General features: G+C 44.7%; 1 protein-coding gene across 1 annotated transcript in view; it reads right to left on the reverse strand.

The window, feature by feature from the left end:
* Window positions 1-14,675: 14,675 nt before the first annotated feature.
* Window positions 14,676-18,561, reverse strand: part of LOC143296130 (glutaminyl-peptide cyclotransferase-like) — a 34,522-nt gene continuing 30,636 nt past the window's right edge. The window contains exons 6-7 of the mRNA XM_076607912.1: window positions 16,941-17,057; window positions 14,676-14,957 (exon numbers count right to left, since the gene is read on the reverse strand). Of these exons, the coding sequence (XP_076464027.1) occupies window positions 14,815-14,957; window positions 16,941-17,057 (260 nt within the window). The 3' untranslated portion in view covers window positions 14,676-14,814. The remainder of the gene's footprint in view (window positions 14,958-16,940; window positions 17,058-18,561) is intronic.

An 18,561-nucleotide genomic window follows, 5' to 3' on the forward strand; every position in this document is an offset into this window, starting at 1 on the left:
AAATTATCCATTCCAATCTTGACCCACCAAACAGTTCTATCCAGTCCATACATTTGTCCGGCATCGCGTCTGAAGCCTACCTACCCCCTGCCCCTTCATTCCTTCTTTCCATGTCAGTGCCCACTCCCCATCCTATCTGAATCATATGCCCCGCTTCCTCAACTGAACAAACAGCTCGCATTCTCGCATTCTCGCGAGAATGTATTCAGAGGCTGGGGGTACTGTCGTAGTGTACTGAGGCGGTGTGAAGGCTGACGTGACCCCCTCGGCTAATTTTTGACTCACTTGTGTAAACAAAGTGAGTCTATGTTTTTAACCCGGTGTTCGGTTGTCTGTGTGTGTGTGTGTGTGTGTGTCCGTGGTAAACTTTAACATTGCCATTTTCTCTGCAAATACTTTGTCAGTTGACACCAAATTTGGCATAAAAATAGGAAAAATTCAGTTCTTTCCAGTCATCTTGTTTAAAACAATATTGATTCTCTGGGATGGGCACAAAAAAAGAAAGAAAAAAAGCCAAATTATATGCAAACTGAATTTAGTGTTATATTTATATATTTTATTCTCTAAACTTGGCACTTTGATCTGATATTCTGACACAACAACAAGACTGAACAGTCGTTTTTATCATTTTTTGTTCAAACAGGAACTTCTTTTGCTAAGCATGGAAGTTATATTTATTTTGTATGTCTTTGGTGCAGATAGTAAAAAAAAAGGGAAATTAATCTGTAATTAATGCTAGGGGGCTTAATTTGCTTTAAACTGATCTTTCTCATCTTAAAAATTACATTTTGAAATTATACTCAATATATAAAAAGCTTGTGTGTTTTACTCTCAGTGTACAGGGCTTTTTCTATGTTCATTCGCCCAAGTGGTCTTTTTCGGAAAATACTAAAATCAATATGACAAGTGGACTTTATAGATCTATTGGCTGAACCCTGAAAGTCATGGGCAAAAATCAATTGCGTACACATATTTATACATATTCAAAGCGCGTGCTCATATTCTTCGCGAACGCGAACGACGCCATTTTGTTTCAAGTTGCTGACCTGCCCGTTCAATCCTATACTCAATTGACAATACACGATAACATGTGATGGAAAGTTGGAGGAGACCGTTAAATATCTATTCAGAGAAAGACTTGTGAACGCCTCATCGCTTACTGGATTATGTCCCAAACTGCCATAAAAATATCCACAGGATCAGTCGGAATTCACAGTTAAAAATAATAAACCATGAGAGTTAATACCCTTGAACTGATGAAACGAAAAAATTTCGTCTTGACTTTTCTCAAAATGAAGTCCTTTTCACTTCATACCACGTTTAGAAGTGCTTGTACTTGGTTCTACATGTTATTAGTTTAACAAAATACGCAATTTTCATATCAACTTTAAAACTATAAAACTAGAATGAACATAAAAGAGAAATTGAATCGACCGTGTCAAGCAGGTGTAACTAAACTTGTCACGTACATCTATCTAGATCCAGAGAAAACGGCTAAATGTTGCAGTGTGATTGCGGCGATAGCCGCGTCTCCTTTACCGCGGACTTAAAAAGAATTTAAAGATTTTTTGAATGCCCAAGATACACCAGAATAATACGATAAACAGCGTTCTCACTGCGAATACCGCAATCGATTTATCGCCCTTTATAAAAGCATGTTTAAATATTATATTTTTGAACGTCAGTTAAGGAGCCACGATAGTGTAATAGGTAAGACAGTTTCTTCTCACCCGAACACGCGGAGTTTGAGTCTACCGATAGGACTTCCCCCCCCCCCCCTTTTTTTTTTTTCTTTTTACCCGAAGCTTTATAATAACAAATACAGAACACATTTTAACGATTAGATTTTAAAAAAAAAAGTGTATCACAAGTGAGTCTTGAAGGCCTTGCCTCTCTTGTTGTCTGTGAACTGAATGACTCCTGAACAAAAAACTGAAGGCAAATTAAGACAGTCATTCGAGTGTTTTGTGATGGGTCTTGTTTCGTTTGCAAATATTGCCCGCGTACGCATGTGTGGGGGGTGGGGGGTGGGGGGGTGTCGTGTGTGTGTGAGTGTGTGGGGAGGGGGTGTCGTGTGTGTGTGGGGGGGGGGGGGGGGGGGGAGTGGGGAGAGAGGGAAGGAAAGGAGGAAGAAAGTAAGGAAGAAAAGGAACAAAAGAGGAAAGAAGTGGGGAGAGAGGGAAGGAAAGGAGGAGGAAGGTAAGGAAGGAAAGAAACAAAAGAGGAAAGAAGTGGGGAGAGAGGGAAGGAAAGGAGGAGGAAGGTAAGGAAGGAAAGAAACAAAAGAGGAAAGAAGTGGGGAGAGAGGGAAGGAAAGAAGGAAGAAGTTAAGGAAGAAAAGGAACAAAAGAGGAAAGAAGTGGGGAGAGAGGGAAAGAAAGGAGGAGGAAGGTAAGGAAGGAAAGAAACAAAAGAGGAAAGAAGTGGGGAGAGAGGGAAGGAAAGGAGGAGGAAGGTGAGGAAGGAAAGGAACAAAAGAGGAAAGAAGTGGGGAGAGAGGGAAGGAAAGGAGGAGGAAGGTAAGGAAGGAAAGAAACAAAAGAGGAAAGAAGTGGGGAGAGAGGGAAGGAAAGAAGGAAGAAGTTAAGGAAGAAAAGGAACAAAAGAGGAAAGAAGTGGGGAGAGAGGGAAGGAAAGAAGGAAGAAAGTAAGGAAGAAAAGAAACAAAAGAGGGAAAGAAGTGGGGAGAGAGGGAAGGAAAGGAGGAGGAAGGTGAGGAAGGAAAGAAACAAAAGAGGAAAGAAGTGGGGAGAGAGGGAAGGAAAGGAGGAGGAAGGTGAGGAAGAAAAGGAACAAAAGAGGAAAGAAGTGGGGAGAGAGGGAAGGAAAAGAGGAGGAAGGTAAGGAAGGAAAGAAACAAAAGAGGAAAGAAGTGGGGAGAGAGGGAAGGAAAGGAGGAGGAAGGTAAGGAAGGAAAGAAACAAAAGAGGAAAGAAGTGGGGAGAGAGGGAAGGAAAGGAGGAGGAAGGTGAGGAAGGAAAGAAACAAAAGAGGAAAGAAGTGGGGAGAGAGGGAAGGAAAGGAGGAGGAAGGTGAGGAAGGAAAGGAACAAAAGAGGAAAGAAGTGGGGAGAGAGGGAAATGTAATAGATAGATAGATAGATAGATAGATAGATAGATAAACAAATAAGAAAACAAACACAATATATAAAAAAGGAAGGAAACAATGAGTGAAAAAAGACTTGTGGATGAATAAAGAAAGAAAAGAAAAGAAGAAAAGAAAAGAAAAGAGAGGAAAAGAAAAGAAGAAAAGAAAAGAGAGGAAAAGAAAAGAAAAGAAGAAAAGAAAATAAAAGAAGAAAAGAAAAAGAAGAAAAGAAAAGAAAAGAGAAAAAGAAAAGAAAAGAAAAGAAGAAAAGAAAAGAAAAGAAAAGAAAAGAGAAAAAGAAAAGAAAAGAAAAGAAAAGAAAAGAAAAGAGGAAATGAAGGAAAGATGGTTAGGGAAGGGAAATAACTCTGCAATCAGTTCAATTTGAAATTTTTCGCAACCTTCCTCCATGAATCTAATTTACCTCCAACGAAGCCTTCCCCCTCCTCTCCTTCTTCTATTTCTGAAGGCTGCTCCACTCCTTCTCTCCCCCCCCCCCACCCCCCAATCTCCATCCCCACTCCGCTCTTCTTTATACCCCCATATTCCCTTCCCTCTAAAAATAACAAACTCTTACATACTGTGAGTGTAGGGGCGGAAGCTGGTGCCCCCTACCCCTGCCCCTGCCCCGCCACCCACCCCTCATGTTTGTCGGAATGGATTAATTGATCTGGAAAACCAGGACAATTTTAGAAGTCCCTGAAGTATGTAGTGTTGTGTTGTCGCGTTGTTTTGCATTGTATTATGCGGTTATTGGCTGTGTGTGTGTGTGTGTGTGTGTGTGTGTGTGTGTGTGTGTGTGCTGTTCTGTTAGACCGTGTTGTGGCTGTGCTGCATCGTGCTCGCCGTGCACGTCACTTTCTTGTGTTAGTAATTAATGCATTTGCTTATTTGTTTATTTTGTTCTGTCAATTTCATTTAGTTTCATGCTGATGTTTTACACTGACCTAGGGTAGGGGGCTTTCAAAGAAGATAGAAAATGGGGAAAAGGAAAAACCTCGAAAATGAGTTCATCCTGAACGATGCTGAGCAACCCACATGCTCGGCCGGCTAAATCTACTTTCACGTCCGTCTACTGTACTGCGGGCCTCCTGTTGCCAACACCACTAAGAAGTACATGCCTCACTGATGGCTTGTGTAACAACACTGCTTCTCTCAGTAGCAGTTTCCCTTCCTCATCACTGAATTGGTGGCATCCGTGTCCGTCTACCACTGGGATGTATGAACGTGTTGGAAACGCAGGTCGATGGTCCCTATACTATCCTGCTGGCTGTGTAGTCCAGCGTTCCATCACAGACTGTACTAATACAGGTGTCTATGGTTCCATGTACCTCTGCACTTTCAGTCGTAAGCCAGCCTCCCACCATCACCCCCCCCCCCACTCACACACACACACATCCCGCTACGCCCCCCCCCCCCCCCCCCCCCCGACCTTTCCTTTTCCCTTCATCCGTCAGTACAAACAGTAACACGTAAAGACGAACGTGACTCTCAGTCCCTGTCTTATTTTTCAGTACAATAACTAATGACAAAGAAGTCCCGACTTAAGCCGTTTCGTGTGGTGTGGTGTGGTGTTGTGTTGTGTTGTGTCGTTGCGTTGTGTTGTGTTGTGTTGTGTTGAGTTATTTTGTGTGTATTTTCGTGTGTCTGTTATGTTGTATCACTGCCGCGTTGTGTCGTGTCGCGTCGCGTCGTGTGATATCGCGTTGCGTTGCGTGTCGTTGTGGAGAGTCGTGTTGTGCGACGCTGTGTCACCAGTTTGGCTCAGTGTGTTGTGCGCTGTTGCTGTCCTCTCCTATAGCGTTGTGCTGCATCACGCTTGTGTATTTCGCTGTGCTTCACTGCGCTGTGTAGTGTAGTGTAGTGTAGTGTAGTGTAGTGTAGTTTGATGTAGTGTAGTTTAGTGCATTGTACTGTACTGTAGCCATTTGATGTTCTTAACATTTTCTCAAGTTGTGTGGAAAACGTTGTACTACTTTGAAAACTTTTTGTCACAACAGGTTTCTCTGTGTGAACAGAAAAAAATTGTATTGCTTTAAAAACTTTTTGTCAGAGTTTCAGAGTTTCAGGGTTTGTTTATTCCCATAACTCTTTTGAGTCATAGAGAAACAAGGAAACATGACAATAACAGGATGACGGCCACAGAGGAAGAGCGAAGATAATTTAAAAAGAAGAAACAAACTCTGAAACTCTGACAAAAAGTTTTAAAAGCAATACAATTTTTTTTCTCTGTGTGAAATCCAAGCTGCCCTCCCCAGGGAGAGCGCGTCGCCACTGTGCAGTGCCACCCGTTAAAAAAAAAGTCTTACAAGTGTATTTGTTTAACCATCAAAGCGGATTTTCCATACATATTTTTTTTTGCCAGGAACAGCTCTCTTGTTGCCGTGGATTCTTTTACCTGCGCTAAGTGCACATGCTACACACGAGACCTCGATTCATCGTCTCATACGAATGACTAGCGTCCAGACCACCATTCAGAGTCAAGTGGAGTGGAGAAAAATACTGGCGACTTATGCAGGATTCAAACTCGTGCGCTCTGATTCTCTCGGCGCTCCTTACCACCAGGCCACGAATTCACCTGTGGCACCACGTGTTCCCATGTGCGTGCAGAATGTGCCCCGGCGGTCAGTTTGACACCAAGGGTGGGATGACTGTCCCGTGTGAGAACAGTAAAGAGATCTGACAGAGAGGGCAAGCAGCCTTCGTGATTGTGCCTTCACAGCAGTGCAGGAATGGTATTGAAAATGACACGCAGAGAAAGGAAGAAAAGAGACAAGGTGAAAAAAAAAAAAGGGTGGGGGGAGAGGTGGGGGAGAGAGAGAGAGGTGGGGAGGAGGGAGAGAGAGAGGTGGGGAGAATGAGAGAGAGAGGTGGGGAGGGAGAGAGAGAGAGGTGGGGAGGGAGAGAGAGAGAGAGTTGGGGAGAGTGAGAGAGAGAGGTGGGGAGGGAGAGAGAGAGAGGTGGGGATGGAGGGAGAGAGGCGGGGAGGGAGGGAGAGAGAGACAGGTGGGGATAGAGAGAGAGAGGTGGGGAGAGAGAGAGGTGGGGGAAAGAGAGAGAGGTGGGGAGTGAGAGAGAGAGAGAGAGAGAGAGAGAGAGAGGTGGGGAGAGAGAGAGAGACAGGTGGGGAGAGAGAGAGAGAGGTGGGGAGAGAGAGAGAGAGAGAGAGAGGTGGGGAGAGAGAGAGAGAGAGACAGGTGGGGAGAGAGAGAGGTGGGTTGGGAGAGAGAGAGAGGTGGGAAGGGAGAGAGAGAGAGAGAGACAGGTGGGGAGAGAGAGAGAGACAGGTGGGGAGAGAGAGAGGTGGGTTGGGAGAGAGAGAGAGAGGTGGGAAGGGAGAGAGAGAGAGAGAGACAGGTGGGGAGAGAGAGAGAGACAGGTGGGGAGAGAGAGAGGTGGGTTGGGAGAGAGAGAGAGAGAGAGAGAGAGAGAGAGAGACAGGTGGGGGAGAGAGAGAGACAGGTGGGGAGAGAGAGAGAGACAGGTGGAGAGAGAGAGAGAGAGAGAGACAGGTGGGGGAGAGAGAGAGAGACAGGTGGGGAGAGAGAGAGGTGGGTTGGGAGAGAGAGAGAGAGAGGTGGGGAGAGAGAGAGAGAGAGAGAGGTGGGGAGAGAGAGAGAGAGAGGTGGGGAGAGAGAGAGAGAGAGAGAGAGAGAGGGGGGGAGAGAGAGAGAGAGAGGTGGGGAGAGAGAGAGAGAGGTGGGGAGAGAGAGAGAGAGAGAGGTGGGGAGAGAGAGAGAGAGAGAGAGAGGTGGGGAGAGAGAGAGAGAGAGGTGGGGAGAGAGAGAGAGGTGGGGAGAGAGAGAGAGAGAGAGAGGTGGGGAGAGAGAGAGAGAGAGAGAGAGAGAGAGAGAGGTGGGGAGAGAGAGAGAGGTGGGGAGAGAGAGAGAGAGAGGTGGGGAGAGAGAGAGAGAGGTGGGGAGAGAGAGAGAGGTGGGAAGGGAGAGAGAGAGAGAGAGAGAGAGAGAGAGAGACAGGTGGGGAGAGAGAGAGAGGTGGGAAGGGAGAGAGAGAGAGAGAGAGAGAGAGACAGGTGGGGAGAGAGAGAGAGGTGGGGAGAGAGAGAGAGAGGTGGGGAGAGAGAGAGAGGTGGGGAGAGAGAGAGAGGTGGGAAGGGAGAGAGAGAGAGAGAGAGAGAGACAGGTGGGGAGAGAGAGAGAGGTGGGAAGGGAGAGAGAGAGAGAGAGAGAGAGAGAGAGAGAGAGAGAGAGAGACAGGTGGGGAGAGAGAGAGAGGTGGGGAGAGAGAGAGAGGTGGGGAGAGAGAGAGAGGTGGGGAGAGAGAGAGAGGTGGGAAGGGAGAGAGACAGGTGGGGAGAGAGAGAGACAGGTGGGGAGAGAGAGAGAGGGGGGAAGGGAGAGAGAGAGAGAGACAGGTGGGGAGAGAGAGAGAGGTGGGAAGGGAGAGAGAGAGAGAGAGACAGGTGGGGAGAGAGAGAGAGGTGGGAAGGGAGAGAGAGAGAGAGAGAGAGACAGGTGGGGAGAGAGAGAGAGACAGGTGGGGAGAGAGAGAGGTGGGTTGAGAGAGAGAGAGAGGTGGGGAGGGAGAGAGAGACAGAGAGAGAGAGAATAAAGGAAGATGAAAATCATACAAAGGGAAGAAGGACGGAATGAAAGAAAGGGCAAACAAGAGATAGAAACAGAAGAAGAAAGAATAAAAGGAGAGAACGATTGAAGAATGGAAAAAAAAAACAGCAAGAAAGAAAGGTAGAAAGGGGGTGGTTTGGAGGGAAAAGGCAGGGAGGGAAGGTTAAAGAAAGTAACCGTACAATCAGTTCACTCCGAAACATAAGCACTATTTCTCCTCTCTTGATTCAGCAATGTGGAACGATTTTTATTAAGGGAAATCCGACATTTTCGTCATCAGGGATCACTGAACTACACTAAGTCAATCCTTATTTTGTTGTGTCTGTAGTGTGTCCCCGACAGGTGACTTTTTTTGTTTTAGTGAAGAGGAGTTGTGCAGTCCCTTCCCCACTCTCTCGCCTACTAACGCTCACAGTCCCACAGGTGCAGATACTGCCACGTGCAGGACGGCCTCGGCAGGTGCAGGTTTTTTCTTCGGAGTTCCGTCTGCTAGGAGGACTTCCAGCCAAGGATAAGAGCTCCCCCTGTCCTTTGGTCATCCTCTTCCGCCTTCACAGCCGTTGGGAAAGGCTTCCTCCTCCGCCTGGTCCGTCGTTGGGAGACTTCAGTATCAGTATCAGTATCAGTAGCTCAAGGAGGCGTCACTGCGTTCGGACAAATCCATATACGCTACACCACATCTGCCAAGCAGATGCCTGACCAGCCTGGGAGATGCCTGGGAGACTTCACATGCGGCAGGGAGACTTCACATGCGGCAGGTAGTACTGGGTTACATGGTACCAGAAGCAAGGGCTATGCCCCTGACCTGACAGTGTATCCTATATTTGGGTGTGTCCATTCTTGTCTGTTTATGATTCTGTGCTGACTGTTTGCTATTGTATGTGTGTGTGTTTTGTCCTGTGGGTTTACTCCTCGTGTTTTCGGTCTTATCAGTCTCGTGGATTCTCCAGTTCAGTTTAAAAAGTATCTCAGCTTGAAAACACATCTCTTCCGTCCGCCGTTTTCTGCCTACAATCTTGTTGACGAATGTGCTTTCTGAACCTTCGTGCTGGCGGCTCTCTCTCTCTCTCTCTCTGTGTGTGTGTGTGTGTGTGTGTGTGTGTGTGTGTGTGTGTGTGTGTGTGTGTGTGTGTGTCTATTTGCGTGTTTGTGCACACGCGTGTTCAGTCGTGTATGGTGTGTGTTCTTCAGTTTAACGTCTATCCATATCAAGTGAAATTAGACGAAGAGGGAAAAAAAACAACAAAGAAAAACAAAGGAGCGAGAACCAAGAAAACTGTAAACTTAATCAAATCAAATGTTCACCTGGAGTTCATGATGTATGATGTACGGGCGCAATAGCCGGTTAAAGCGTTGGACTTTTAATCTGAGGGTCCCGGGTTCGAATCTCGGTGGCGCCTGGTGGGTAAAATGTGGAGATTTTTCCGATCTCCCCTGTCAACATATGTGCAGACCTGCTAGTGCCTGAATCCCGTTCGTGTGTACACGCACGCAGATCAAATACCCACGTTAAAGATCCTGTATCCATGTCAGCGTTCGGTGGGTTATGGAAACAAGAACATACCCAGCATGCACACCCCCGAAAACGGAGTATGGCTGCCTACATGGAGGGGTAAATAAACAAAACAATCATACACGTAAAATATTAAATGTTACATGTTTGTCTGAGTGTCTATGTGCGCGTGCCTGAAATCTGATTGATTGACACAGGAAACGAATGATGAGCGCCCAATGGCAGCCGTCAGTCGGCTCTACCCAGGTAGGTAGCCTGTTGTGTAAATGACCCCGTGTTTGTAAAGCGCTTAGAGCTTGGTCTCCGACCGAGGATAGGCGCTATATAAGTATCCATATCAATCAATCAATGCATATATAACTTTTTATTGTAAACGTCACAAGCTCCTTCAGTGCATGTCTTGGAGGTGAAAGTGTCAACCTGAATGATGGTGATGATGTTGATGATGATGATAACTTGATGATGATGATGATTGTTGTTGTTCTTCTTCTTATTATTACCCTTATTATTGTTATTGTTATCATTATTATTGTTGTTATTATTATCATTACATATCATTGTAATCATTATTATTGATATTATTATTATTATTAGAAGCAACACAGACCAGCTATATATATATATATATATATATTTGTGTGTGTGTGTGTGTGTGTGTGTGTGTGTGTGTGTGTGTGTGTGTGTGTGTGTGTGTGTGTGTGTGTGCACTAAACCGTCAGATGCATACATCTCAAGGATGGCTACTCATTTTGCCCCCCCCCCCCCCACCACCCCTGCCCCCACCCCCCTACCGGGCATCCTATCCATATCTTGAGCCTTTTGTTTCTTGTTGCCGGACTTCAAACCCAAAACAACAAATATTGTGACACTCGTCTGCGGACGCCTGCATGATAATAATACTAATAATGATGATGAATAAAACATAGACAACAGCAACAACAGTAGTGATAATAATATTAATAATGATGATGATGATGATGATGATGATGCTGTATGTGCAGTGTGCAGCCACGTGTGTCTGGTACACACACACACACACACACACACACACACACACACACACATACACACACACAGAGACAAACAAATCTGAAAATAAATCTAAACTACTATTCTATAATAAAGTTACTCGTGAATACAGAACCGAGCTAGTTATTTGCTTGAAGGATATCTTAATTATAATCAAAAACAATCATTGTGCAAATTCAGAATATCCTGTCATGATTTAGCAATAGAAAAAGGCCGATATTTCAACATTCCAAAAGAAAGGAGACTATGTTTACAATGTCAAACAATAGAGGATGAATTTCATTTCTTAGATGGCTGCGAATTATACAAAGAAATTAGAATAGAATTCATACAAAAAATTCAAAATTACATTCCAAATATTATTAAACCCAGTCAGCTAATACTGGAAGACAAACTTGTGGGACTGTTTGGGAAATTTGTCAATAACTGCTGTCAAAAACGCCACAGCGTGCAAGAGTGATTCAATGTCTTGTTCAGCATTTATCTATTTTTGTTTTGCTTTTTTTCTTTCTTTTTTTTGTGCGTGGTTTCATGTAACTTTGCATGCGTGTCTTATAAACCTTGTTGGGGTTTAATTGACATTAAAATTGATTCTGATTCTGATTCTGATTCACACAGAGAACAAAGCATGCGTGGTCATTGCTCTTGCCATTTCCATCTCCTACGTACATACCACTTTGACGTCAGTCTGATAAGGCACGTGAAAACTGACAACAACAACAACAACAATAACAACAACTATAGTGCCACAAACCACAGCCCCCTGTGCAGACAGACCGAATGACTCATGCAAGCAAAGCAGAAAGAGATGTGGGTATTAGAAAAAACAAACAAACAAACAAAAAACAAAACCATAAACACTAAAACACAGCGGCTATCTGACTGAACTCATACCCTATCTGGGTCGCAGTTATATTCATTTATCATCAGCAACTGGTGTAGTCTGGCACATACGGAACGTGCTGGCAATGGATGATGGTGGTGTTGGGGGTGGGGTGGGTGGCAGATATGTCCGTCTCCGTGACAGTTGGGATGTAATCTATCTATCACGCTTCACAGCTTGTTTCGCCGCAGTAGACGGAAAGCTGTCAGAGACATATATGGTGATGTAAACAAATATCTCAGTGGAGGCTGGGCGCGGCAGTGCATGGAGAGTGTGTGTGTTCGGGTGGGAAGGGGAAGGGGGAGGCGGCGGCATTAGTGTGTGAAGTGGAGGGACGTGTTTGTTCTGCAGAGTTTAGTTATCTTGCTGGCTAAGGTTTCAATCTGGCTAGTGTTGCAGATGGCAGAGCGTGATGGAGAGATAACGAACGAGAGAGAGAGAGAGAGAGAGAGAGAGAGAGAGAGAGAGAGAGAGGGAAAGAGAGGAAGGGGACACTGAATGACTTACTGACTTTGACCAACGGTCTCTTGTACTGTAAAAGACAAAATTGTACTGTAATCATGAAAGTATATTCGAATCTGCAATATATTTTTGGTGGATATAATCTCGAAACAAACATCACACTCACATATCCAGTTGTAAGATTCATTTCAACTAGATCCCCCTCCCCGTGTCCGTGTCTAATTATCTCCCTCTTTGCTCTGGAATAAAGACGACACAAGTGTTTGCTTTAGTAAGGAAAAAAATCTTTTTAATGCTTTGAAAATATCAGTAGGAATTTGCTTCTTTGCTGAATGAGAAAACAACAACAACCAACGTTACTGATACGGTACTGAGAGACAGACAGACAGACAGACACTGAAACAGACAAACAGGCAAACGGATGAAGTCACTCACAGAATACACAAAATAATCATCGATGTTCAGTTGGTCAAAACCTTTTATCTAAGCCTGTTCACCACGAAAGCAGACAGCCAGTTCTCATTGTAGGCTATCAGCAGAGCTGTGGAAAGTTCGGAGGAAGTAAAGTTACGTCGCTGCCAGACAAGTGAGTCTCTGTGGACTTCCTATCTCTGATCCTCTGTTCGCTACCAGAACTATCAAAGGGGGATAATATTCCTTTCCTTGGAAGCGCCCGGTTCTTCGTAGGGGAGATAACTGTCGGGCCTGCCAGAAAACGAACGAGAGAGAGAGAGAGAGAGAGAGAGGATGTAGTAAGTTCAGAGAAATAAAAATAAAACCCCACTAAAATGGCAGATTTTGACAGGTCGATCCTATGTCTCCAATGCCGTCAGAGTTGTTTTTCTCATTCGACCTAACGATTTATTTTCAAGCAAAAAAGAGATAATTATTAGAATTACTCATGCAGTGGGGAGAACGTGACATGCCAGGTTGGAGTTGATCTTAAGTAAATAATCAGAAATTTGCAATAAACTGACCAAACTACCTCAAAGATGATACTGAAAAACTTCGTTTTTGAATGATCGAATCCTGGTCCGGGCATTTGTGTGTGTGTGTGTGTGTGTGTGTGTGATTGTTTTTTCGTAGGAGGGAGACATATATATTAACAAATAACACACCGTTTAATGTGTATTTGTGTGTGCACTTGTGCGCGCATGCACTTTGTCACACAGTGTGCATGCGTGCTTGTGTGTGTGTGTGTGTGTGCATCAATGCGTGTGTGTTTGCGTCAGTTATTTTCTTTGTGCGTGCGAGTCAGTGGTGTATGTGTGTGTATTTGTGTGCGTGTGTGTGTGTGTGCACGCGCGCCGACATGCTGGTGCTGGTGCTGGTGCCGTATGCGTGCGTGCGTATCGGTATTTTTGTGTAGGTGGGCCGGGTGAAACGTGGGGAGGAACGTGGAGGATAAAAGCAAGTGGACATCAGCAGAAAATAAAATGTCTGTGTCTAATTATCTCCCTCTTTGCTCTGGAATAAAGACGACACACAGTCAGACAGCAGACAACAGACTCTCTTTTTGTTTGTTTGTGTGCTTTCTCTTTTTATTTCTATTTTTTGTTTCCTTTCGGGATAAAGACATTGTGAATTTGACGTCAGAAGACATCGTTAAAAGAGCTGCTGCATTCTCTGTATTGAGAAAACGACAACAACAACAAAGCCCCATCACCGTATTTTCCCCTTTACTTTTTGATCTTTTAGACAGGTTAGCTTTGGACTGGGTTTCAATCCGAGAGAGACAGGGAAACAGACAGACATCATTTCAATGGCTGATCTCTTCCTGCAGTGGAGTTACTTTCCTTGTGTCGAATCACGAATAGAATTGCTGGATGACAGGTTCCACGCCAAAAGATCGGTCTCCTGTTGAAATTTCAAATCAAACAGTATGGTGATGATGAATAAATCTTGCTGAGCGCGTTTCTTGCCGATTACAACTCAACTGATGCGATTCATGCATGCTGCAGGTTCATGAGCAAACACACACACACACACACACACACACACTGGCACACACCCCCCCCTTTGACAAGCCTGTATTGTTTGCTGACGCAGAAAAAAACAACCCCACACACACAGAGGAAGAGAAAAATATACGCACACGTCTTGTATACAGATATCTGCCAACACTCTTGTACACGTACACACATACTTAACACACAAAACACACAATGAGGCCATCACACACACACACACACACACACACACACAGAGATGAGTTCCAGCACCAGAAGAATGATTACAATAATCCAAAATTTTTAAGTGCGTATATCTGGACCCGAGAGGAAGCCTTTCTTTGACTGAGATTTTAAACTGAAACCGGCTTCTGACAAATATGACTGATTTGTGTGTTATTAACAAAAACTTACATATAGACTTACACACCTGAATCACGCACTACAGCTGAACACAAGAACAGATATACATCCATGCATGCTGGTAAAATGTTCATAACAAGAGTTGTATATCCCCCCCCCCAAACAAAACACAAAAAAACAAAACAAAAAACCCCCAAAACAACAACAAACAAACAAACAAAAACAAAACCAACAACCAAAAAACAAACAAAAAAACAACAAAAAAACAAACAAACAAAAAAACACACGAAAAAACCCCCAAAAAACCTGAAAAAGATAAAGAATAAAAATGACAAAAACTCCAACTTTGAACCAAACACAAACCTCAAACTTTGTAATAGCAGAGTCGTAATCCATACAATATATTTTTTTTATTAATCCGTCACAGGGGAATTTTTTGTTTTTGTTTGCTCAGACATACATCAAGAATCACACAAACGCAATAATGAGAACATATATGCAAGAAAAAAAGAAAAGAAAAAAGAATTACCGACAGCGTTCTGGAACCGAAGCAAAAACCCAAGCCAAACTCTTGAAACAGAACCAATAGAACTGACAGATTTCGACTGTAATCACCCGTAGGCAATTTCGCCCATCATACAATTTTTTTTTTACTCTTATCTTTCCTCGCGCAGACAATGTGCAACAACAACACACCTTTCAGTCTTCTTTCAACATCTTTCTTTGCTCACGAAATCCTGCCAGGATCATAAGTCAGTCCCTCTAATCCAAACCTTCCCTGATCCAAAGTCTTGATCCTTTGCCTACTGAGCTCAGTGTCTTTGCCTGCAATTCCGCACAATGATGTCGCAGTCTTCTCTCCGTGTCGAGGCAAGGGAAGTAAATCCGCAGTCGCCTGGAAGCAAGAGAGTTGTCCGTCAGTGGATGTCCAGCAGCGAAGACTCAAAGTGGGAGGTCGACGAAGAAGACCCTGAGGACACGGGCCAGGTTGTCGATACGATGGAAGTCCAGGGCTTGCATATCGTCAAGGGGGGTGTGCCATACAGATGGGAAGGGGCTGGTGATGAGGTGAAGAATGGGTACACCTGAAAAAAAAAGGAAGAAAGGTAAAGAGGGAAGTCTGTGGCCTTTCATGCCCTGCTCTCATGGTGACCTCAGTTTCGATACCCCTCCACTTCCGTGCTTGGGGTGAGTCCTGTCAATGTCGTCAGTGTCGGCAGATTCATGGGGGGCTGTTGTCTGAGGGACGTGGTGGCGGTCTCCACTCTGGGAGAGACGCTCACTCAGTCTGGCTCCGCGACTAAGCCATTATTGTCGTTAGTAGGGGGCTTAGTAGGTGGTGTCCTAGAACAGGCACCACTGAACACCACCCAAGTGACTCAGCAGCAGTGCAGGGTCTCCTCTGGTGTGTGGCCTCCAGGCGACCTAACATCGATGGTTCCCTGAGGACTGCCGACGCTGGAACTGCGACGGACGAACCTGGGTGTGGCCGTGTATGGGGGAATCTAAATGAGCGGCGTGGGAGTAGTGCCACTGAAACGGCGCAGATGATGGGGCAGCAAAAAAAAAAAAAAAAAAAAAAAAAAAAAAGGTAAAGAGGGGGGGCATTTGTTGCTGCTGAACCATTGTAGGCACACAGAACAGCATGCAAAACCAGCACAGAGTCACTCGCAACAGGCATGCGAGAGTCAGCACATTTTATGAGCAAATATATTTGTATTTGTATTTCTTTTTATCACAACAGATTTCTCTGTGTGAAATTCGGGCTGCTCTCCCCAGGGAGAGCGCGTCGCCATACTGTAGCGCCACCCATTTTTTAAAATAATTTTCCTGTGTGCAGATTTATTTGTTTTTCCTATCGAAGTGGATTTTTCTACAGAATTTTGCCAGGAACAACCCTTTTGTTGCCGTGGGTTCTTTTACGTGCGCTAAGTGCATGCTGCCAAAGGACCTCGGTTTATCGTCTCATCCGAATGACTAGCGTCCAGACCACCACTCAAGGTCTAGTGGAGGGGGAGAAAATTTCGGGGGCTGTGCCGTGATTCGAACCAGCGCGCTCAGATTCTCTCGCTTCCTAGGCGGACGCGTTACCTCTAGGCCATCACTCCATAAGAATATACCCACTATCATCCCCCCACCTCCCCCCTTCACACACACACACCTACACACACACACACACACACATAAACGCGCAAGAACTACACAATATCCTTCATTTCGTCGTCGTCATGGTTATTCGTCGGAAGGTGGCGCAATGGTTAAGACGCTAATCAATCATTATTATGATTATCATTACTATCGTTAGCAGTAGTGGTAGGAATAGTAGTAGTAGTTCATTCTTTTGGGGGGAGCGCTCTTGTAGTATCGCTTGTCCCCACGCCCCATACCATCAGCCCCCCATCCCCCCTATCCCCTCCGCCCCTGGAACGTTTGCTGCAGTTGCCGGCTTTGAGAAGGGGCAGGGGGGGAGGGGGTTCTCTTTGGGACCGTCGGTGGTCCTCCGTTCTCAGCACGTCAGTGACCTGCCCTGCAACTTAGTGGTGAGTCTGTATGCCTGGATGCAAACACTACCTGCCTGCCTGTCTGTCTGTCTGTCTGTCTGAGGGAATCGGTGCTTGCACGGTGAACCATCCTCCAGCACTGACGAGACGTCCTTGACCTTGAGTGCGGAGTTTCATTGAGTTTAAAGGAGGTGTCAAAACGTTCGGACTGATCCACAAGCGCTACACCACATCGGCTTTAAATGAAGAATTAAAAAAAGAAAAGCCTAACCTACGTATAAAGCCAGTGCGCTGGTCAGGCTTTGAGAGCCTAGCCCAGGTTTGTTGACAAAACAACAAACAAACAAACAGAAGAAGAAAAAAGTGTGGATTGATTGGAGGTAGAACTGGTCCAGTGACATACACAGACACTCACATACACAGAGGCTACCTACACATGCAGACATTACACATAAAGAGAGAGAGAGAAAGAGAGAGAGCGGGGGAGAGAGAGACAGATAGACACACACACACACACACACACACACACAGAGTGTCAGATAGACAGACACATTCCCACGAACCAACCTCTGTCATGGAAGGGCGTGTGGTCGTCGTCAATAAGGGTATAGTCCCGCACGGAAGTGAACAAAGGGAGAGAACTGCCCGTCTCAGTCATCAGCCCCGCGCTCTCCAGACACGACTCTGCAGCAAAGCACCACACAGTTTTGTAGCGTGCAGACAATGAGTACTCTTGGAGGCAAGATATAAGATACAGGAATACTTTATTAATCCACGAGAGTCCCAAAACTAAATGGACCTCCATAGCAGCATTGTCATAAGATATAAGATACAGGAATACTTTATTAATCCACGAGAGTCCCAAAACTAAATGGACCTCCATAGCAGCATTGTCATAAGATATAAGATACAGGAATACTTTATTAATCCACGAGAATCCCAAAACTAAATAGACCTCCATAGCAGCATAGTCATAAGATATAAGATACAGGAATACTTTATTAATCCACGAGAGTCCCAAAACTAAATAGACCTCCATAGCAGCATTGTCATCCACCCTCCTCCCTCTTCATCATCAGTATAAAAAAAAGAGTCTCAAATTATGTGACCTTTCATGCCCTGTTCTCATGGTGACCTCAGTTTCGACACCTCTCCATTTCCGCGCTTCGCGTGGGTCCTGTTAAGGTCTTCGGTGTCGGCATATTCATGGGGGACTGTCGTTGGAGGGACGTGTTGGCGGTCTCCGGGCCACTCTGGGGGAGACGGTCATTCATTCTGGATCCGCGACTAAGCCATTATTGTCGTCAGTAGGGCATTTAGTAGGTGGTGTCCTAAATACGTTGAATCAGAACAGGGAATACTGAACACCACCACCGAAGTGACTCAGCAGCAGTGCAGGGTCTCCACAGGTGTGTGGCCTTCTGGCGGCCTAACATCGACGGTTCCCTGCGGACGGCCGACGCTGGGACTGCGACAAACGAACCCGGGTGTGGCCGTGTAGGGAGACTCGGAATGAGCGGCGTGGGAGTAAAGGCAATGAAACAGTGCAGTTGATGGGGCAGCAAAAAACAAACAAACAAAACAAACAAACAAAAACAACAACAAAAAACCAACAACAAAAAACAAACAAAATAAACAACAACAACAACAACAAAACAACAACAAACAAACAAAAAAACAACAACACAACAACAAACAAACAAAAAAACAAACAAAAAAAAAAATCCCCCAAACCAACAACACGTTATTTTCTCTGTTAAAAGAAATTGTCGACACGTTTGCTGATAAAAAAAAGTGACATGTATTTAAGGGTAAAAAGCATAGGCATTAAATCCATAAGACATAACAAAGTTTGATCGTGCTTTCACGTTTCAATGAAAACACCAGTTCATAATACGAACATGCTTAACACTAAACTTATTGAATACATACTATGCCCTGTGATGTATATTGTAGAAAAATCAGATTCAAAGACGGAAACAAAAAAAAAACAAAGAAATAAATGAATAAGACAGTGGGACAAAATAAATTGGAACGAACACATAATAATAGTAAGATAATAAAATACACTGCATACACTACTATCAAATCTCCCCCTTTTTTTTGCCTCAGCTGCATGCAGGTCATGGAGCAACTATTAAAATACTCAATTCAATAATAACATATAGATAGGATACGTATTCACAAA

This window comes from Babylonia areolata, chromosome 21 (assembly GCF_041734735.1).
Source record: "Babylonia areolata isolate BAREFJ2019XMU chromosome 21, ASM4173473v1, whole genome shotgun sequence".
NCBI lineage: Eukaryota > Metazoa > Mollusca > Gastropoda > Neogastropoda > Buccinidae > Babylonia > Babylonia areolata.